The sequence below is a fragment of the Gopherus evgoodei genome, chromosome 6 (assembly GCF_007399415.2).
Source record: "Gopherus evgoodei ecotype Sinaloan lineage chromosome 6, rGopEvg1_v1.p, whole genome shotgun sequence".
NCBI lineage: Eukaryota > Metazoa > Chordata > Testudines > Testudinidae > Gopherus > Gopherus evgoodei.
In genome coordinates, this window is record NC_044327.1 from 85,837,145 (window position 1) to 85,859,935 (window position 22,791).

At 42.1% G+C, this 22,791-nt stretch overlaps 1 protein-coding gene across 6 annotated transcripts in view; it reads left to right on the forward strand.

The window, feature by feature from the left end:
- The window catches only part of MCCC2 (methylcrotonoyl-CoA carboxylase 2), an 82,664-nt gene that overhangs the window by 45,833 nt on the left and 14,040 nt on the right, over positions 1 to 22,791 (forward strand). For 4 of the 6 annotated variants that reach the window (XM_030566597.1, XM_030566598.1, XM_030566601.1 and 1 more), the window contains 7 exons: positions 5,210 to 5,309; positions 7,493 to 7,588; positions 9,009 to 9,081; positions 9,327 to 9,403; positions 16,176 to 16,242; positions 16,470 to 16,626; positions 17,475 to 17,589. In XM_030566597.1, coding sequence (XP_030422457.1) covers positions 5,210 to 5,309; positions 7,493 to 7,588; positions 9,009 to 9,081; positions 9,327 to 9,403; positions 16,176 to 16,242; positions 16,470 to 16,626; positions 17,475 to 17,589 — 685 coding nt within the window. The remainder of the gene's footprint in view (positions 1 to 5,209; positions 5,310 to 7,492; positions 7,589 to 9,008; positions 9,082 to 9,326; positions 9,404 to 16,175; positions 16,243 to 16,469; positions 16,627 to 17,474; positions 17,590 to 22,791) is intronic. The other 2 variants (XR_004000911.1, XR_004000910.1) reach the window with 1 other exon arrangement.

Sequence of the window (22,791 nt, forward strand, 5' to 3'; positions counted from 1 at the left end):
CATAATGAACAGTGATATTTTGTGTCTTGTTGTAAGGCTTATGAACATCTTTATTCCCACCCGCTGTTGTGGATGCTGCTAACCAGCACGAGCAGCAAGGTTTTCAAAGCCCCTCCCCTAAAAACAGAGAAGCTAAAAAACTCAACCTTTTCGGAGGAAGGTCTATTCCATGGGTGGATTGCAGCTCCATATTTCCAACCAACAGGCTATGGTCAGTCGGTACTCTTTTAATACCTCTATTGCAATGGCAGAATTGCAGAGTTGCTTCCTCTAGACTCCCATGCCAAGTTTTCAGCCTTGTTTGAGGAGGGCAAGCTGATCTCCCGAGCTTCCCTCCTTGATGAGAGTGGTCATGAGAAGGGGCTCCTAGATCCAGGTCTCAGGTCTCCTGTACGAGACTCAGCAGACCATACAGGACCTCCCCTTTGAGGGTGTGACTCTGTTTTCAGAGAAGACCAATAAAAGGCTATGCCGCCTAAAAGACTCTAGAGCCACTCTCAAATCCTTGGGCCTACACACTCCTGCCAAGCAGCAGAAACTTTTCAGGCCTCAACCTTCTCCACAGTTCTACCAACAGGATGGCTCCCGGAGGAGGAATAGGAATGGCAGAAAAAGGCTGCACCCATCCTTAGGCCAAGGCTCTGGCCAACCCAAACCACCTTCTGGCCCCAAACTGGCCTTTTAAAGGTGTAGTCAAGGATGGTACACCAGAACAAAAACTGGATCTACCTTTTCCTTCCAACTGTCCCCTTTCTACTGTGCATGGTCCTGTATCACTTTGGACCTCTGGGTGCTCCGCACTGTAGGGAGAGAATACTCCATCGAATTCTGTGCCCTCCTGCCCTTCCATCCCCTTTACCTGTCCTTCTTCACGGACCCTTCTGATGAGCAACTCCTTATACAGGAGGTGCACTCACTCCTTTCGCTAGGAGCAGTGGAGGAGGTTCCTCAGGAGCAAAAAGGCAGGTGTTTCTATTCTCCGTATTTCCTAATACCAAAAGCCAAGGATGCACTCAGGCCCATACTAGACTTGCAAGAACTCAACAAATTCGTAAAGATGCTCAAGTTCTGCATGGTCTCTTTGACCTTCATCATCCCTGCATTGGATCCAGGATCCATGCTGCCCTCAACTTGAAGGACGTGGACTTTCACATAGCAGAAACTCTGTCCCATGGAAAATACCTTAGGTTTGTGGTAAATAGTACCCACTACCAGTTCACAGTCCTCCTATTCAGCCTGTCAGTGGCGCCTCGTGTTTTTACCAAGTGCATGGCAGTCGTGGCTGTGTTCCTGCGCAGACGGCAGGTACAGGTGTTCCCGTATCTCGACAATTGACTCATCAAGGGCCACTTCAGGTCTCAAGTGGAGGCACAAGTCGACTTCATAAGGCCAACATTTGATGAACTGGACCTTCTTTTGAATGAGGGAAAATCAACATTGTCCCTGCTTCAGAGAGTAGAGTTTATAGGGGCAATACTTGACTCGACTCAAGCCAGGGCATACCCCCTGGAAGCAAGGTTTTGGTCCTCCGGTGACATCATACGAGGTCTCAAGCAGTTCCTGACCACCACAGCAAGGAATTGCCTGAAAATCCTGGGACATTTGGTGGGTTGTACCTACGTAGTACGGCATGCCGGACTCAGACTTCAACCTCTTCAGTTGTGGCTAGCGTTAGTGTATCAGCCAGTCCGGGACAGCTTGGACAGGATCGTAATCCTGCCTTGCACAGTACTCGACTCCCTCCTGTGGTGATTCGGCCCACAGATAATATGTGCAGGGGTCCCCTTCACCAGCCCTCAGCCATCCCTCTCGCTAGTGATGGATGCATCAACCTTGGGCTGGGCAGCACATTTGGGAGTCCTCAGGATACAAGGTCTCTGGTCTTAGGCAGAACTTGCTGTCCACATCAATGTCAGAGAGCTGAGAGCAGTATACTTTGTGTGCCAGACTTTTCAAGACCACTTGGTAGGGAGATGTGTATCAGTTATGACAGACAACACCATGGCAATGTTCTATATCAACAAATGTGGGTGCATGTTCCTCTCCCCTGTGCCAGGAAGCCCTCATGTTGTGGGACTTTTTTGTAGAGCACTGAATACATCTGCAAGCATTATACCTCCTTGGAGTACAGAACGAGTTGGCGGATTATCTCAGCAGGTCGTTCCATGGCCACGAGTGGTCCCTTCACTGGGACCCGGCGACCTCAATCCTCCATCAGTCTTCCCAAGGTAGACCTGTTCGCCATGCAACGCAACAGGAAATGCCAGCGATTTTGCTCCTTCCTGAATCACAGCCCGGGCTCCATCACAGACGTGTTCCTCCTCCCATGGGGAGGCCATCTCCTATATGTGTTTCCACTTATCACTCTTGTTAACAAGGTGCTCCTCAAGATATGGAGGGGACAAGCTTCGGTGATATTGATAGCTCCAGCCTGGCCCTGCCAGCACTGGTACACATCACTCCTGGAAATGTCCGTGAAAGCTCCAGTCACCATGCCGCTCTTCCCAGACTTACTAACTCAGAATCACAGCTGTCTCTAACACCCGAACCTCAAGTTGCTGCACCTCATGGCGTGGAAGCTGCATGGCTGAACCCAATGGAACTTTGTTGCTCGGATATGGTTAGACAAGTCCTCCTTGGCAGTAGGAAACCCTCTATGAGAGCCACCTACATTGCCAAGTGGAAGAGATTTTCAATCTGGTCGGCACAGCACTAGTTGTCCCCAACACTCACCTCTGTGCCATTTCTATTAGACTATCTTGTCCATGTCATCAATAAGGATTCACTTGGCCACCCTCTCTGCTGTCCACCCAGGCGCAGAGGGCCACTTGGTCTTTGCTAACCCTATGGTCAGCCGCTTCCTTAAACGTCTCGACAGGCTACACCCGCATGTCCGACAGCCTGTCCCAACTTGGGACCTCCATCTGGTCCTTTCCAGACTCATGGGACCGCCCTTTGAACCTTTGGCGATGTGCTCCCTGCTCTCTCTCTCATACAAGGTAGTGTTTCTGATAGCGATAACCTCAGCCAGGAGAGTGTCTGAGCTCAAGGCACTGACATCAGAGCCCCCTGACACGGGTTCTAAAAGACAAGATTCAGCTCAGTCCTCACCCGGCGTTCCTCCCAAAGGTTTTCTCCCAGTTTCACATCAACCAGGACATCTTCCTCCCAGTATTCTAACCTAAGGCACACTCCGGCGGCAGGGAGCAGAGGCTTCACTCATTAGATGTCCGCAGAGCGCTATCCTTCTACATTGAGAGAATTAAGCCATTCTGAAAGACGGTCCAGTTATTTGTGGAAGTGGTGAACAGAATGGAAGGTCTTCCTATCTCCTCTCAACTTATCTCATCATGGATCATATCCCACATCCATGGGTGCTACAGCATGAAGGTGCCCGCTCCTCTGATCACTGCGCACTCCACCAGGGTTCAGGACTCTTCAACAGCGCTCCTGGCACAGGTTTCCTCCCAGGAAATCTGCAGAGCAGCACTGTGGTCCTCCATACACATTTTCACCACGCACTATGCGATCACCCAGCAAGCCAGAGACAATACAGACTTTGGAAGAACAGTGCACCAGTCAGTGGACGGCTCTGACCCTACCTCCTGAACTCGGCCTTGTGAGTCACCTAATTGGAATGGATATGAACAAGCACTTGAAGAAAAAACTGTTACTCGCCTTCTTGTAACTGTTGTTTTTGGAGATGTATTGTTCATGTCCATTCCAATACCCACCCTCTTACCCCTCTCTCAGAGTAGCCAGCAAGAAGGAACTGAGGGGGTGATGGGTCGGCAGGACTCTGTATTGAGCGCCATGAAGGCGCGACTCCAGGAGGCACCCAGGCTGACCTGACAGAGGCTGTTATGGGAAAAATCTTCTGGCTACCATGCACATGTGCATACACACACCTGATTTAAATGGACAACAAATCTCGAAGAACAACAGTTATGAGAAGGTGTGTAACTCTTTTTTCAGAGGAAGACAGCCCACTTCCATAATTTACCAATCCAGTAATTTAAATGTACACATTTAATGCTCATAGCCCGCATCCAATGATTGTAGTGGAAATTTTACTGAAAATGGTGTCCCTATGCAATAACTAAAGAAACTCTAGGAAGTCTCTAGGTACCATGTTTGACCTCTGATCCTCAGACTCTCTGGTGTTGTATTTTACTAGTAATACTTTATCATAGGCTATTCAAGATTTGTTTTTTATTTAACACTTGGTATTTTTTATTTTGCCATTTTTGAGATTATGGAATTGGTAGTATTATAAGAACTTGTATGACAGATTCATTCTATTGTTGTAAGTATGGCAGTGTGGGTTTCATATGTTGGAATAAAGTTTTTGTTATTATATATCAACTGCAATAACATGCATATTATAGGTACATTTCTGTTATGCATTCTCTGTTTTATGTTATTAGGTTATTAAATCATGGAAAAGGTCATACATCTTATACCTTCTAGGATTCTTTTTTTAATGGTCAACTGTAGCTTACTTTACACTAAATCAAAATGCCCAGTGATAAAAAGAGCATTTTTTTAAGAGTCTATACCATCAAAATTGAAATAACTATATACTTTCATGGTCTCAGAATGTGGGGGGAGAGGGGAAGCAAATTTCAAGTATTCCTTTATAATACAATGAATAAATAAGCTCCATTTGTACTTCAGTTTATTGGTCATTGAAGTGTTATTGTTAAGGCAATTCGTAATATTTTAAAATCGCTGTCAGATTTCCCCCATAATTTTAGTTATTTTTATTCACTATTTTAACTCATTTTTTAGAAGTTTAGTATGGAAATTTTTCTTCCCTAATAATTCTTCATTCTTCATCATGCATTGGTTTTTATTGTTCACTTACTCATAAGTGTTGGGCTGCTCAAACTAGATTTTATTTTAAATATTGAAACACTTTGTATTTTAAATCCATGTAAGGAACTACATGGATGGTGCAAAAATATACAAGAAAAGACGAATGCAAATATGATGTCTGCCACCTTTACGGTTTCTTTATAATAGTAACAAAAAAAAAAATTGAAACTGTATGTTAAGTTCCTAAATATGGATTTGGGAGCCTCATTTTAGGCATTTAATTTTTAAAATCATGGCTAAAGTATTTTAAAAACTTTTATTTTTATCAGTTTTTTGTGTGTATGTGTGCAGTATATTTTATATAGATATGTATATATTTACATCTGTGCAGAAAATCTGGTGTAACTGATCACTATGCTTTGGATGACAATCATGCACTTCATCTAGCTAGGAAAGTTGTGAGGAGTTTAAATTACCAAAAGAAAGTAGATGTAAGTATATATGTGATTTTTTTTAACGTAATGCATTTTCTAAATTAAAATGTATAATTTTTCCTTTTTTTGCTGTGTTATAGCCGTGCTGGGCCCAGGATATTAGTGAGACATGGTGGGCGAGGTAATGTCTTTTATTGGACCAGCTTCTGTTGGTGAAAAAAGCTTTTGAATAACATAGAGCTGAAGAGGAGCTCTGTGTAGCTCAAAATAAGAGATACTATCTTACCCACCCTGTTTATCTAGTTTTTCCTTATTATTTGTATAGTGCATTGATATATCTGACATTAAATACATTTTTAACATTGAAAAAAGACACGGTTCTTGTCCCTAAGAGCTACCTGTCTAAAGGGCTGATCTTGCAAGTATGTGCTTCTGTATGCAGTCCCAGTGAAACTGATGGGACTACATGCAGGAGTAAACAGAGGTTTGGGGGTAACTGTAAATTATGGTAGACCCAATTCTACAACATACTTAATTTTAAGCGTATGAGCAGTCAGTCCCATTGACTTCAGTGGGACGTCCTCATGCTTAAAGTCAGGTACATGCTGAAATACCTCCTTGAATCTGGGTTTTAGAACAAAGGAAGTGGAGAGGGAGGGAGTGCAGTCAAATCATTATTAATTCAGGTTCATCATGTGTCTTGTTGATTTTAAAATAATAAGATAGGTTTGACTTAAAGGGTGGATGGCTTGTAGTGGAGACAGAGGTGAAAGTAAGCCAATACGCTCTGATAAGGCATACTGGCAAGAGCCGGTGCGCCGTACCGAGGCGGATAGGTTTCCCCTGGTGGCAATTTAAAGGGTCTGGGGCTCCCAGCAGCGTCTGGAGACTCGGGCCCTTTAAATTGCTGACAGAGGAAGCAGTGGTGGGACTCAGGTGGTGATTTAAAGGGCCTGGGGCTCCTGCCGCAGCTACTGCTCCAGGCCCTTTAAATCATCCGCGTAGCCCTGGGGAGGTGGTCATGCTCCGGCGGCTATTTAAAGGATCAGGGGTTGCCGCAGCCGCTACTGCCCCAGCCCTTAAAATAGCTGCTGGAGCCCCACTACTGGCTCCGGTAGCAGGGCTCCGGGGACAATTTAAAGGGCCCAGGGCTGTAGCGGCACCTGGAGACCCAGGCCCTTTAAATCACCACCTGAGCCCCCGGCTGCCGCTGCTACCCAGGGCTCCGGCAGTGTGGCTCGGGTGGCAATTTAAAGGGTCCGGGGCTCCCACTGCCGCTACCCTCCAGAGCCCTTTAAAATGCCACCCAAGCCCTGCTGCCGGAGCCCTGGGGTAGCGGTGGCAGGGCTCTGGGGTGATTTAAAGGGCATGGGGCTCCTGGCTGCTGCTGCTGCAGCAGAGCCCTGAGCCCTTTAAAGCTCTGCCAGAGGCCGGGGTAGCGGTGGCAGCTGGGAACCCCCTCCGATGGTGATTTAAAGTGCCTGGGGCATTGCTGTGGTAGTGGCAGCTGGAGCCCCGGGCCCTTAAATCGTCCCTGGGGCTCCCAGCCACCTCTGCAGCTGGTAGCTCTGGGGTGATTTAAAAGGCCAGGAGCTGCCACTGCCCCAGCCCCAGGCCCTTTAAATCCTGACTTAAAGCACCCAGGGATTTAAAGGACCTGCCTCTTCCTGTAGAGGCCATGCCTCTTCCGGTTGAGCGCGCCCCCCACCCCCGCATTAAGGACTCCGGAGTACCGGTAAGTCCTGTAAGTTACTTTCACCCCGAGCGGAGGAATTGGCTTAAGTCAGAGGGTCAGATTGAGGAGATAGAGTACACTGGCTGAAGGAGGAGAGAGTGTATAAACATAAGTAATGGCCTGGAAAAAATATGTTTCTGTTTATAGTGTGCCAGTCACCCTGGTATCTAGTTGGGGACAAGAGTACTGATATGCAAATAACAGAAAGTAAAAGTTTTGGTAAAGTGAGAGGAATTGTCAGTGTAGACCATGGGCAGAGGTGAGGTGTGCAGTAGTAGGAGTTAGGGACAGAAAGAAGATGAGGACTGATGCTGTTCAGATCTTTCTGTGTAAGGGGCTTGAACTTAAGGCAAAACAAGGCGGGAAGCAAGTACAGTGATTTGAGCATGAGTGGTGAAAGGATAGGTATGAACAGGGTAGTTGGTAAATTCTCTAGGCTGTTTTGGCTTATTATGGTGTGAAATAATTTCTTTGTCATTTTAATAGCTTTATTAAATTGCTGCAGGTGACAGTAGAACCACCAGAAGAACCTTTATATCCTGCTGATGAATTATATGGAATAGTTGGGGATCAGCTTAAAAGAAACTTTGATGTCAAAGAGGTATAGATAAAAATGTAGCTGCAAAATATACACACAAAATATTTTTTGCACTCAATTTCCATGCAGGAAGGCATGCTTCATTTATTCCTCAACATTTGTCTTCAGAATACAGCTACTGGGGTTGATGAATCTTCCATTGTTATAGGATCTACTAATGTTTTAAATGTTCTTGTTTTGGTAAACCCAGTAAAATGTCAATGCATTGTTAAAAATGTAACTTTTTTCTATTATTCTGTTGAAAAAAGCATCAATAAAGGTTAGAGTTTAATAGTATTTTAAAAAGGTTGCCAAGACTACAGTTAACTAATGCATTCACAGAGTCTTCTATATCACGTGGCCACTGCTCAGATACAGTATTTTAGCTTTCTTTTTCTGCTAATTCTGTAGAGCTAAATATAAAGGATTCTGTCCTGATTTAAGGATTCTGGAGGCCTCAAACATAACAGAAATAGTTCAGCTCTCCCAGCCACACAAACAGGTCTCACCCTGCAGAGCGCTGCTCCACAATATGTAGCACTACTTTGCACATCTACTGATCACAACATGCTCTTAGAGGGCCCTAAGGCCTCAGTAACAGCTGCACAATCAGTTCACACACTGTTTATGGGTTGGGGAGGAGGACTGTATTCTCTCCAATCTCCCTTGCATAAGCTCCAATCTCTCCAATCTCCCATGTGCAAAGCCTGTTTACTGAAACTTTGCCTGCAAGACCAGTATTTGGTCTGTAGTTAAGAGTGCTGGCTTGAAACCTCCTTTAAATACTTTGCCAGGAGACATGAAGTCTCACTTTCATTACAGGGACATTGAAGTACTTTAATACTCCAATTTCCTATTCTTTAAATTTGACATTTCTTTTGACTTGCGTCTTGCTGGTTATGCTCATATGATTAGTCACAAAACCGAATCTTGGTAATTTTAAAACTGATCATCCATTGCTGAATGACAGGTCCCAAACATAAGCAAAGCTTCATATGCATGTACCTCTAAAGAGACTGGCAAATGCGTGTATGTAGCTTTTTCTATCTTTGAAATGTATAGTGAGTGTATCCATTTTTGGTTAATATGTCTGGAAAAAACAGTTTTTCTATCTGAGGTGGGCGTAAACAGAAGAACTTGCTTAAAATTCAGTTTTGAAGGTGTGTAAAGTTTGGGACCTGATGTTCTCAAGCTTTAAATCTCCTTTAAAATAGACGCTCTTTTCATGAAAATAGACGTAAAGCATAACTTATAAGGCAAAAGAGTTCTTTTCCCCCCAGTCTAACTTTTGCCTACCATCAAAATTAAATGGTTATTTCAGAATCCCTTGAATAAATGACGGGAAGTTAAATTTCAAAGCAAATTTCTGTCTTTCTAAGCAAATTTCAGTGCAAACTAAAATAAGGAGGGGAGCCTAATTTTCCTCCTTTTTCCGCCCCTTAAGGTCATTGCTAGAATTGTAGATGGAAGTAAATTTGATGAATTCAAAGCCTTGTACGGGGATACCTTAATCACAGGTATTTAAAACATATATATATATTTAAATTATTCTGTAAATATTTCTCCCAGTTTTACAGGTGGCATCATTTTGTTTGGCTCACCCATTGTGCTGAGCTTTAAAATTATTTAATAATAAAAAAAAAATTTCCTCAAGAGACACATCATTGCTCAAGAAAACGGTATTAACTCTGCATTTTTATAGTGAAATCAAAGTACCTGAAAATTTGTAACTTTTTGTTGTTTTTCTTTTTCCCCTGTTCAGGATTTGCTAGACTATTTGGTTACCCAGTAGGAATTATTGGAAACAATGGAGTTCTCTTCTCTGAGTCAGCAAAGAAGGCAAGTTTAATGTGTTGTTGAGGCTCTTTTCAAATTTTAATTGAACATCGTTACTGAGAACTCAACTATTGAACCAGAATTTCCAAGAGGAAAAATAGCCTTTTTTTGTAATAACTGATGGACTAGTCTGTGTGGGTATCCGATGTGAACATGAAATGACCAAAATTCCTTGATGGACTTTGAAAGTAATTGACTTTATTTTATAAAAGACGGTGTTACCATAACTGTTTCAGATAAGAGGCAGACATGGTAACAGGAAAGTATAGTTACAAGAAGAGCAATCAAAGCTGTATGAATATGACACAGTTGAAGTAATAAATTCTAAAACCTCCAGCTGTTACAGGAAAGTCAATACAAATGCTTTAAAAAGTAATTGTTAGATAAAATTCTAAACTTTAAAATTGAAATGTTGCAGTAAATCATAATTTTTCTAGTGATTGCTAAGAATTTGGTCCCAGTCAAAATTTCTAGTGTACTCTTATTTCTTATTCTGGTATCCAATTTGTTGGCTTACAATAGGTTTGCTTTTCATACTTCTCCTTGGTAACTCCTGAAATAAACTAACTAATAAAGATATAATATACATCAGGGATCGGCAACCTTTGGCACGCAGCCTACCAGGGTAAGCACCCTGGTGGGCCAGGCCAGTTTGTTTACCTGCCATGTCTGGAGGTTTGGCCGATCATGGCTCCCACTGTCTGCGGTTCGCCGCTCCAGGCCGATGGGGATGGTGGGAAGCGGCGGCCAGCACATCCCTCGCCCTGCGCCACTTCTTGTAGCCCCCATTGGCCTGGGACGGCAAACTGTGGCCAGTGGAAGCCGTGATCAGCCGAACCTGTGGACGGGGCAGGTAAACAAACCAGCCCAGCCCACCACGGTGCTTACCCTGGTGGGCCACATGTCAAAGGTTGCCAATCTCTGATATACATCCTTATATCTTCTTTACAACCTCGGTACAATGTATTTTTGCTCCTTTTTTTAAAAACAAAAGTGTTACTCCAGTACAATGTTCTGAATATGTCAGCGCTGTTACACAAGGATCAGGGAACAGAGAGGCTCTTTAGGTGAGAAGGTGGCTATTGGCCAAGTTCTGTCTTACTTAAATATGGGATTCTGGATTCTTTAAAGAAACTAGTAACAAGGCCAAACTGAATTTCTGTTTTGCGGGAAAAAGGGCAATAGTTATCCTATATCCTGGTCTCTTTTGGTGAAATCCTCACAGAACTGGTGAGGAAGTTAGTGCAGGATGACTGGGGGAAAGAGAGAGTTTTTGAGAGAAAGTTGAAGAAGGGAAAAGATTTTGCTTGTCTCATAGGTGGCATGAAACAAGGCACAAAGCTGAACTGCGCGTAATGAAGAATACTTTGAACTTTAAGGATTGCAATAAATAAGACCATTTTCTGGTGACATTTGTTTTCTACAGCTCTCTGCAGCTTGTAAAGACCTCATTACCCTTTTATACCGTCAGTATTCTCTGGTGATCAGTATTGCAAAAGCTTTCCTATCAACAAGAAAGCAAGGGAGTATTTTTTCTCTCTTTCTTCTTATTATTTATGCCATCGTGTCTGGCACTATAAGAGTAGTTTATCAACCTCCAACCTGCAGATAAAGTACGTGTTCAGAACAATGGAATGATAGCGTTCAGAGTCTTCCCATGAAACTTGGTGGTAACTCTCAGCCACTTCTGTCATCAGACTTGTCCAACTCATATTCTCCTGTTAAATGGCAGAAAACTTAATTAACACAGAGTTACGGTTGCCTAGTAACAGGTGATCTTCCAGAACATCAAATTCAGCACAAATCAGACTTCTGAAAAGCAGGAAAATAAAGAGTTAAGGTAAATGTCCATGCAACCTCTATTCTGCCCTCTGGAGCTGGCAATAGCTGCTGAGAATTATCTGCATTCACTTCGGCTGCTTTAACTATGTGAGGTGTAGTGTACTGAATGGTGAAGGAGTGAAGTGGAGCAATCATAATGATATGAGCAAGGTCCTAAGCAGGGCCGGTTCCAGCTTTTTTGCTGCCCCAATCAGTGAAGGGAAAAAAACCAAACCCGATTAAGCTGCCGCTGAAGTGTCGCCAAAGAGGAAGAGACGGAGCAAAGAACCTGCCTGCTGAAGACTAAAGTGGAACACTTGAGCTGCCACTGAAGTGCCACTGAAGACTAAAGTGGAACACCTGAGCTGCCACCGAAGTGCTGCCAAAGACCTGGACGTGCCACCCCAGTAACCGATGGAGTGCCACCCCTTTCTATTGGCCGCTCCAGGCACCTTCCAGGCACCTTCTGCTCCAGTGCTTCCTTCACTGGTGCCTGGAGCCGGCCCTGGTCCTGAGAAATACCAGTTTTCAAAAAATCCACAGCAGCCTCATGAGTAAATGTTCAAGTTTCATGGGCTATGTATGGCCACCGAGACACCCCACCCCAAGATTAGTAAGGTCCCCAAGATCCCAGAACACACAGTGGTCAAGGATCGGGCTCTCCCAGATCCCAGTGCACATACAGAAGGGAAGACTTCAGAGCTGACCGCCCCCCCCATTCCTAAACCCACAACTTCCTGTGCTACTCCTTCCCTTTCACCTGAGTCCCCTAAACCCTCTTCCTTGCCCAACCACCCATTCCCACTTATCCCATCTCCATAGTACCCCCATTCCTTGCTGCAGACCCAAAACTTTTTTGAAGCCCTAATCACCTCTCCCCCCGTCGTGAACATTCACATGTGTATTTTGTTTTCTTTTAAAAATAGTTGCAGTATCTTGTGAATATTCTGCTGTATTCAGATTACATTTCTAAACCCTCCCTCCCAAACAAAGATACCAACAACCCCCCCCGACCCTCCCCCACCTGGACAGAGGCAGCTTTTTCACAATTGTTCATAGTTCATTCTCAGATTTCTGCCCAGGGTGCGTTTCAAACTTCAGAGTTGCTAGAATCTGTGAACTTAATGAAATACTATTTTTTTCCCCTTGTGACGGTATTTTGGGAACACCTTGCTCAGTGACCTCACATGTGGATTGCTATTCCTACAGTACCATGAGGCATAGCAAATTTTAAGACAATCTGTGCAAGCACATGTATTTTAGAGCATTAAGAAGAGTAATCCTTTTAACAAGAAGGACTTCCCAACCATAGTGAGGGCCGCGCTGGTGCTCCGTTATAATATTGTATGAAATTAGGAGGAGACTATAAGAGTGAGCCTCTATGCATCCATCAGCAGCATAGCAGCTTCAGAGGTGTTCAGTGGCCCATCTGTCTCAATGAGATGTTCTCAGATGAAAGAGAATACCTAACGGAGATTAGTACAGCCTGAAACAATAGCTCTGAGACATGTGAATTGCTCCTTTCATGTCAGTGAGTGCTCCCCTCCACCAAGTGCTGGAGAGTTTCTGATACCCATTCTTCGCTCCTCACTCCTCAGCTTGTCTCAGCAGTGTGTTCTTGGTGCATGACCCAAGCATGCCTGTTCTAAGCTCGCCATCCAGAAGGCAGGGCTTCCCCAGATCCTGGCTCACCTCAGAGAGGTATAGGGAGAGGGGCTCACGCCCCTAGAAAGGCAGGGGCCCTGCAGAACCATACTCACATGGGGAGGGGAGCAGGAAAGGGAAGTTAACGCCTTCCCCTGATCCTGGCGCACACATGGGGACAGAGAGCTGGGCTCAGAGACCATGAGGGGGTAGGAACGCTCAGATCCTAGCTCACAAAGCAAGGCAGGGAGAGGGACTTTCCTCAGAATAAAAATTCCCCGTTGTCAAAGGCAGATTGGAGCAATATGCCTGTTTTTATTTTTTTTTAGTTGTTTTTTTTTTAAATTTCGGATTTCTGCCCGAGGTTGGGTTTTTGCTCACAGTGACTAGAGTGTTGCTCAGAATTGGTAACCATAATGTGTCCTTGAAGCCATCCAGATCCTGTGACATAGAGATAGTTTTATGGACAGTTAGCACTTCACTCTGTATATTCTCAGTGTAATCCATGGAGTGCATAAACCTTAGGCCAGGTCTACACTACAGACCTATGTCAGTATAACTACACCACTCAGGGGTGTGAAAATCCACATCCTTGAGCAACCTACTTATACCCACCTAACTAACTCCCTTCTCCCCCGCCCCTATGTAGACAGCACTTTGTCAACTGGAGGGTCTTCTCCCACTGACATAGCTACTGTCTTTCAGGGAGGTGGATTAATTAGGCTGATGAGAGTTCTTTTGTTGGTGCAGTAGAGTCTTCACAAAAGCCCCACAGTGGTGCAGCTTTAGTGCTGTATGTGAAAACATGCCCTTAAAGTGCCTAACTGGAGAAGCAAACTCTGTTTAAAAAAATGTTTTAATTTGATTTCCCACAAAGGGAAGGTGGGTGCCGTGCATTCTGTTGAGGTAACTCTCAAGCATCTGAGATTCTGATGTGATGATCTGAGCCCTGGTTTGGTCTCTGTATGTGAGCAAAAAATGTTGCCAGAACATGTCAACTTTAAGAAAAGCTGTTTTTTTTTTCCCTCTAGGGGCAGTATCTTGGGAATCCCTTTTTCAAATGGCCTCAAATTTGGATCACTGTCTGTACCCTGCTTCCCCATGAGGCGCACCAAATTTCAAGGCAATCTGATTAACTATACAGATTATTTAGAACAATCAAACTGCAAATGGAAAGCTGGTTTTAACCTTAACTATAGCAGAACTGTTGCTCTGCTCTATTTTTTTTTTAATAAATGAGACCCTTACCTGATTTTTAGCTTAGTCTGTATAACATATGATTTATCTTCTGCAATGGCCATAACCTGATAATGTAATGAAGAAAGCACACCCTATTTTTAACCATTCCAAAACTATACAGACCTATTTAAAATGGCAGACCTTGCTTACTGTGGGTTTTCTTCATAGTGATCACTAGTCTTTTTAGTGTTTCTATGTGTATTATCAGTTTTCCCCTCTTTGCTAGCAACTAGGGGTTATTTGAGTATTGTGAACAGGTCAGGGTTTTTTCCGTTGCTGTGGTGCACGTCTTAGGTTTATAGTCTGAAAGATTGGTCATTAATTTAAGCTCTATTAGCAGAGAATAAATAAAGTTTTTAAATGAAGGGAAAATATGTAATATTGACTTAAAAGCTAAGTCTTTCATTTGTGTCAAATTTACATTTTTCAGTATCAGTATGACCATCTGCTTTGTTATTTTTCACTGTTATCACAGAATAGATTTTGTGTTACAGAATTAAGGTTTTCCCCTCACCCCCCTAATATGTGGCAAAGCCATTTCAGCTTGTTGGTTATTTTTTTGTGGTTTACCTAAGAATGTAAAACATGCTCTTTTTATCTTCACATGTGATAAAACTAACTATATGTAATAGGCTGAAAGAATGAAGCCTAAAATATCCTTGGCAATGACTCACAGGCATAAATAATCTTGTGGACTATCTCACTACTCTGATGCTTTGTAAATACTCTGCATTTTTGCCTTGCCTCACTGATCTTGGCTATGCTCAATGAGCTAGTGGGGTTCTTTGTCCTCCTGACCTCCTCTCCAAGTCAGTCAGCATTTCAGTCAGCATTCAGGTTCAATCAATTGCATGGGATTCCTCCAAACTTAATACAATAAAATGTTTTTGTACCTGAACCTTGTGTCACCCACCCCGCAACAACCAGGCCTTTGGAAGTGCTAGAGTGGGGCAGATGGGGATGGAAAAATTCTCAAATGCTGCATGACTCCGGGTAGGTTTGCCAAAGATGGTTTAGGCACAGTTGTTTAATGTGCAAAACAAAACATTAGTGGACAAAGCCAGTAAAATTAAGAAAAAGTTTTGTAGTTTCTCAAATTCTTGACTGCAGCCCCAAACTGCCTTTGCTGCTGAGGTTATCCTGGAGTCTTTCCTCAGGCTGCCCTGCCTCCCTGGAACTGCAAGGAGCAGTGACCTCAGGCTGTTAATGGCTTTCTATACAGCAGCACTGGTCTTGTTGCCTTAGGCTATGTCTGCACTATAGACCTTACAGCAGCACCCTTGTACTGCTGCAGTTGAGCCGCTGCAAGGTTACCTGTGTAACCACTGTATGACACAGCGCTGTTCACACCAGCACATATATCAGTCAGGGGTGAGTTTTTTTTCACAGTTCTGGTTGACAAAAATTTTACCGACAAAAGTGCTACTGTAGATATAGCCCTACTTTTGTTACCCGCTGTTTGCTGCATCTGTTCTTTAAATTAACCCCACCTCTAATGGCAGCAATTACTAGAGTGTAACTGATTGCAGAGGAATCTGCTGCCATTTCTTCATTAGGTAAAATAGCCCTTAGTTAGGAAATGAGGAGAGGGAGGAAGAGAGAGAATAAAAAGACAGAATTTCCTCTGTGCTCCATGGAAAGGATGGAGAAATCGAATACTGCAATAGTTTGGAAGAATAAGAAAGGTAAGGCACTGAGGATTTGGGTAGATTTCACTAGAAGGAATGTAAAAATGAGGTTTCACTCATAACTGTGGTTTATATCTGTTTATTTTCCATTATACAGTATTAGTTGTTACTTTATCTTTGAACCTACACATTATTCAGAGGCTCCTGTTTCCACTGAAGTCAGTGGAAGTTTTGCTATTGACTTTAGTGGAAAGAGGAGTAGGTCCTGCCCCCAGTGTGTCCCCTATGATAAAGGGGACAAATCAGGGCCTGCCCGTGTTCCCACTTGAAGCCTATGGCAAAATGTCCATTGAAAGTAGAGTGACAATAACGTCAAACAGAGTGACTGAAGAGATGAATGAGTGAAGCAATATCTGAACAATTTACCTTTACTCTGTTTGCAGGGAACTCATTTTATTCAATTATGTTGCCAAAGAAATATTCCCATTGTGTTTTTGCAGAATATCACAGGTGAGTAAACCTGACTAATAGGCTTTGTTGTGGGTCATTCAGGTTCAGGCATTGAGGCAGCATCTATGTGTATATTATCTGTATCTCTCAATTGTCAGAAAGCAGCTTGTCTGAACATATATGCCCATTCCCATCAATGATTTATAATAATATGGTTTTGTTTGAGTGAGTGCTGCATAGCTAATATTTAGCAACTGAAAGATCTTGTTCATCTTAAAATGTATTAGGTTTCATGGTTGGTAGAGATTATGAAGCTGGAGGAATAGCAAAGGATGGAGCCAAGATGGTAACTGCTGTAGCCTGTGCCAGTGTACCTAAAATAACAGTAATTATTGGAGGATCCTATGGTGCTGGAAACTATGGTATGTGTGGAAGGGCATATAGGTAAGTATTACTCCTGATTATAATAGGAAGTAAAGGTTTCATATGACTTTCAAATCCCATTACCCAAAAATTAATTTTAACTCTGACATAAACTGTGCTGCCTTTGTTTAGAAAGCATCTTGCATGCAGTGAGTGCTACCAGAAGTAAATAATAGCTGTAGGACCTTGTGGAGATTGTTAGGCTCATAACTTAAATATTCTTAAAATTTTATGGTGGAGGAAATTCTCAGGAAGATAATTAGCTAACTTTTAAAAAACAAAACAAAACTATTTCTCCATTGCTAAAAAATGAAAAATGGCTGCTGTTTTTTGTGCATCCCACAGCAAACATAGTGGGCTGGACAGGGAGTTCTTATTTGTGTTAAAGTCCTATTGGCTGCATGGGGTCTGTTTGTATGAGTAATGTTTATAGGATCCACCCAAAAAATTGGTTAGTTTTGTAGTCTCTGTTCACACTATTCAAATAGTGTTTTTGATGGCATCAATGCCTCTGGTTCTATTGAAGCTGCAGTTGTTACCTAAAGTAAAGAATCATGTGGCAGGTTTATTTGTTCTGTCTTCTGTGCTTTTTTTGGTTTGTTTTCGGGGTGGGAGGATGGAAGAGAAATGTTTAAGAAATGGAGATACTAGAGCCTTTAAAATTGGAAACAGTGGAGCATATTTTTCAAACCCTATAACATGATGTTACAAACAATGGAGTATTGTTATAGCTCAATTTACACTTTTAAAATAAACCCTATCAATACAAATAACAGAATTATTCACCTCAACAGTGTATTTTTAATTCTCTGGTAAAAAACTGATCTTTGTGTTTTGTTTTAAGTTTGTTTAATATTGTATTTTTTCAGTCCAAGATTTCTTTATATGTGGCCAAACGCTCGCATCTCAGTGATGGGAGGAGAACAAGCTGCAACTGTCCTGGCCACAGTAGCTAAGGACCAAAAAGCAAGGGAGGGGAAACAGGTACTGTCACTGTCTTCTGCTCACCCCTGATAAGATCCAGGCAAATGCAGAATGAAAGTAGAGACTTTTGGCCTACCCCGGTATTATGGGTTGAATCATAGACTTTAAGGTCAGAAGGGACCATTATAATCATCTAGTCTGACCTCCTGCACTCATCCACCCACTCATGTATCAAACCCCTAACCTATGTCTGAGCTACTGAAGTCTTCAAATCGTGATTTAAAGACTTCAAGGTGCAGAGAATCCTCCAGCAAGTGACCCGTGCCCCGTGCTGCAGAGGAACACGAAAAACCAGTCCGCCCTGGAGGAAAATTCCTTCCTGACCCCAAATATGGCGATCAGCTAAACTCTGAGCATGTGGCAAAGACTCACCAGCCAGACACCCGGGAAATAATTCTCTGTAATAACTTAGATCCCATTGGGCATATTTACTGCTAATAGTCAAAGATCAATTAATTGCCAAAATTAGGCTATCCCATCATACCATCCCCTCCATAAACTTATCAAACTTAGTCTTAAAGCCAGATATGTCTTTTGCCCCCACTGCTCCTCTTGGAAGTTTGTTCCAGTATTTCACTCCTCGGATGTTTAGAAACCTTTGTCTAATTTCAAGACTAAACTTCCTGATTGCCAGTTTATATTCATTTGTTCTTGTATCCACATTGGTAACGACTTTCAGTAATTCCTCTCCCTCCCTGGTATTTATCTCTCTGATATATTTATAAAGAGCAGTCATATCTCCCCTCAGCCTTCTTTTGGTAAGGCTAAACAAGCCAAGCTCTTTGAGTCTCCATTCATAAGACAGTTTTTCCATTCCTGGGATCATCCTATTAGCCGTTCTCTGTACCAGTTCCAGTTTGAATTCATCCTTCTTAAACCTGGAAGACCAGAACTTCACACAGTATTCCAGATGAGGTCTCACCAGTGCCTTGTATAATGGTACTAACACCTCCTTATCTCTACTGGACATACCTCGCCTGATGCATCCCAAGACTGCATTAGTTTTTTTCACGGCCATATCACATTGGCGGCTCATAGTCATCCTGTGATCAACCAATACTCTGAGGTCCTTCTCCTCCTCTGTTACTTCCAAATGATGCGTCCCCAGCTTATAACAAAAATTCTTGTTATTAATCCCTAAATGCATGACCTTGCACTTTTCACTATTAAATTTCATCCTATTACTATTACTCCAGTTTACCAGATCTTCCTGTATAATATCCCGGTCCTTCTCTGTATTGGCAATACCTCCCAGCTTTGTGTCATCCACAAACTTTATTAGCACATTCCCACTTTTTGTACCAAGGTCAGTAATAAAAAGATTAAATAAGTTTGGTCCCAAAACCAGTCCCTGAGGAAATTCACTAGTAACCTCCCTCCAGCCTGATAGTTCACCTTTCAATACGACCCATTGTAGTCTTCCCTTTAACCAGTTCCTTATCCACCTTTCAATTTTCCTATTGACCCCATCTTTTCCAATTTAGCTAATAATTCCCATGTGGAACCGTGTCAGATGCCTTACTAAAATCGAGGTAAATTAGATCCACCGCATTTCCTTTGTCTAAAAAATCTGTTACCTTCTCAAAGAAGGAGATCAGGTTGGTTTGGCACGGTCTACCTTTTGTACCATCATTCTCATCTAATCTTGCATTGTAGCTTGCTCACATTGTAATACCTTTCCTTTGAACTGGTAGAGTCTGTCACACAACATTTTGATTAAAGAACTAGAACATGGGGCCCATTAAATGGATTAAAAGCTGTCTAACTGATAGGTCTCAATACGTAATTGTAAATGGGAAATGGTCATTGAGCAGGTATGTTTCTAGTGGGGTCCCACAGGGATTGGTTCTTGGCCTACGCTATTAATATTTTTGTATATGACCTGGAAGAGAACATAAAATCATTATTGATAAAGTGGGCAGATGACATGAAGATTGGGGGTGTGGTAATTAATGACAAGGACAGGTCTCTGATTCAGAGTGATCTAGATTGCTTGGTAAACTAGACTCAAGCAAACAACTTGCATTTTAACGTAGCTAAATGTAATTGTATGCACTTAGTAACAAAGTATGTAGGCCATAGCTACAGGATGGAGGACTCTATCCTGGGAAGTAGTGACTGAAAAAAATCTGAGGGTCATGGTGGATAATGAGCTGAACGTGAGCTCCCACTGCAGTGCTGTGGCCAAAAGGGCTAATGCAATCCTGGAATGCATAAACGGTATTCTTGAGTAGGGATGGAGGAGTTATTTTATCTTTGCATATAGCACTGCTGTAACCACTGCTGGAATACTATGTGTCCAGTTCTGGTGTCCAAAATTCAAGAATGATGTTAAATTGGAGAAGGAACAGAGACGAGTCATAAGAATGATTAAAGGATTAGAAAACATGCTTATGGTGATAGACTCAAAGAGCTCAGGCTATCTAGCTTTACAAGGAACGTTAAGGGGTAACTTGATCAGTTCATAAGTACCTACATAGGGAACAAATATTTAATAATGGGCTTTTCTATCTAGCAGACAAAAGGTAGAATACGATCTAATGGCTGAAAATTGAAGCTATACAAATGCAGACTGGAAATAAGGTGTGCATTTTTAACAATGAAGGTAATTAACCATTGGAACAATTTACCTAGAGTTGTGGTGGGTTCTCCATCACTGATAATTTTTAAATCAAGATAGGATCTTTTTCTAAAAGCTCTGCTCCAGGGATTATTTTGGGGAAGTTCTATGACCTGATTTATACAGGAAGTCAGCCAAGATTATCACAATGGGCCTGTCTGCCTTTGGAGTCTATGAATCTGACACTTAACAGTTTAAGGGTTCTGTTAATGCTGCTCAGTGGTTTGACTAGCAGGGGGTGTTCATGAAGTGCTAGTGTTTGCATCTTCCATACAGCAAGTGACTTGCCCTGTTTCCACTGACTTAGGAGACAGTTACTTGAAAAAACATTTTTTTCAGGTTTTCTATCTCTTTGGGACCTAGGGCCAGATCCTCAGCCCTGCCTGAGCTTAGCATTTGAAGATTCCCCCTATGTGGGCGATTAGAGGAATATCTGAGAGCACAAAGTGTCTTTTTCCAATTACGTTTGCAGTGGCTGATTTCACCATTTTCATTTGAAATTTGTGGTATTTAAATAAGCCTGCAATAGTTTTGATTTAATAAATAGGCAAAGGAATTGAGAACATCACTTGTGACTGTTTTTATGTGATATTTCTTATGGTTATGTCAGGGCATCTTGATCACTAACATGAAATGGGAGATACCTGTAGTTGCCATGGAAACTGAATACATCCTTAGATGTGAAATGATCTGTTTATTACAGAATAGTTTGGAATCAAATGTAGAAACTCAATATTAATAATGAAGCAGAAAATGGACATTGTCATTGGCTATGTACATTTTCCTTATTTATTAAACTGATATTTTGCATTAAAGTGTTTTTATTGTAATATTCATACTCAGAGTTTTTTTTATTGTGAATAATGATCAGGATAATGAGACTTGTGGATTTTATCTCCCCATCTGCTTAGCATTCCAACTGCGTATAGCCTGAATACTTGGGCTCTATATGGGTAGAGTGAAATTCACCCTTCCTCTCTCTTTGCCTCATTTTCCCCAATCTGTAGAATAGAGATAATACCATGAAGAGAAGTTGTGATACTGAATTAAAGTTAGCTTGTAAAATGTTTTCAGAACCTCACATGAAACATGATATAAGTGTCATTTTATGTTTTTGTGGTTATAGTTAAGGAAAGCCAGAACTTTGTATTTATTAGCATTTATTTGCTGCCAAATTCTATAGTTGCCTTACAAAGCTGAAATTAAGAATATCAAGATGACAGTAAGAGATCAAAAACCATTCTCCCCCATAGTATATCAGTCAGCTAGGAAACCAGGACAGGCACCCCAGTTCAGCAAAGCATTTGAGCATGTGCTTGAGTTTCATTGGTGCAAATGATTACATGAGGCTCAGGCCAGCAGAGAATCTGGACCATTGACTTTAATGGAACTGCTCACGTGCTTAAAGTTAACTAAATGCGTAAATGCTTTGTTGGATCAGGATCTCAGTCATTTGGGAACATCTGGCCAATGAAGTGCATCTTAAGGTCTTTCTAGAAGTGGCTGGGTTCATCCTTACCCTTAATTTCACAGGCAGTGAACTCCAGCGGTGTTGGGCTCAAAAGAAATAAAATATTGTGTATTGACAGAAGCAAATCTATATAAAAATAAATGGTCAAAATATTAACATAAGCAGGGTGTGTTTTGTTTACTTTTCAAAGTAATGGCTTGCAAAATTTGTTTTATTTCTTTAAAAATAATGTTGTTGCAGATTCTCAGCTGATCCATCAAAGAATTTAAGTACATGGTTAACTTTAAATGTAAGACTGGTCCCATTAATGGAAGTTGAGGCATAAACTCCAATTTGTGACAGCTGAGAATTTACCCTGATATTTATATTTAATGAAAGATTTTTAAAAAGGGGGTGTGAGATCCTCCTTCCATTACTAGTCCCTTTAGAGCATGTGAAAGGTCTTCAGTGACAGACTAAAAGACCTGGATTGGCCGAGGGAGGATTTCCCCACTACAGGCACTGCAGATGACAGCTGTAAGGCTGCCTTCCAAGCATCCCCTCACAAGCTCTGGTGTAGGCAGCACACTGGGATAGCAGGGGTATATTGGGACTGCAGTACGGGAGGTTGCCATACTTTAGGCTCCCAGGGCTGTTTAAATTACATTGTGTCTGGAGCAGCCGAAGGTTAGGAGGGTGCAAAGGTGGCTTAAAGCAGAATCTCAGCTGAAAGAGAAGTCCACAACCTAGTTTATTTTACTCTATTTATCATTTAAAAAATAGCCTCAATAATTTTAAAATAGCTAATCTCAAATTACAGCCCTTAAAAACTCTTAAATACATGACCAATACACAACTGAAAATGGAGATTTTGTTAGAATTTTTTGACATGCATTAGGATAGAGTTGTTTTATCCTTTTGTTCCCCAAAATTGTCAAGGTGCCTGTTTTAATTTCAATGCATGTCACTTGGTACACTTAATTGAGAATTGTGAGTGGAGCAAGTTGGAAAATGCCTGGAGATGGTTTATGCAGTGTAATTCTAGCCGTGTCGGTCCTAGGATATTAGAGAGATAAGGTGAGTGAGGTAATGTTTTTTATTGAATCAACTTCTGTTGGTGAGAGTAACAAGC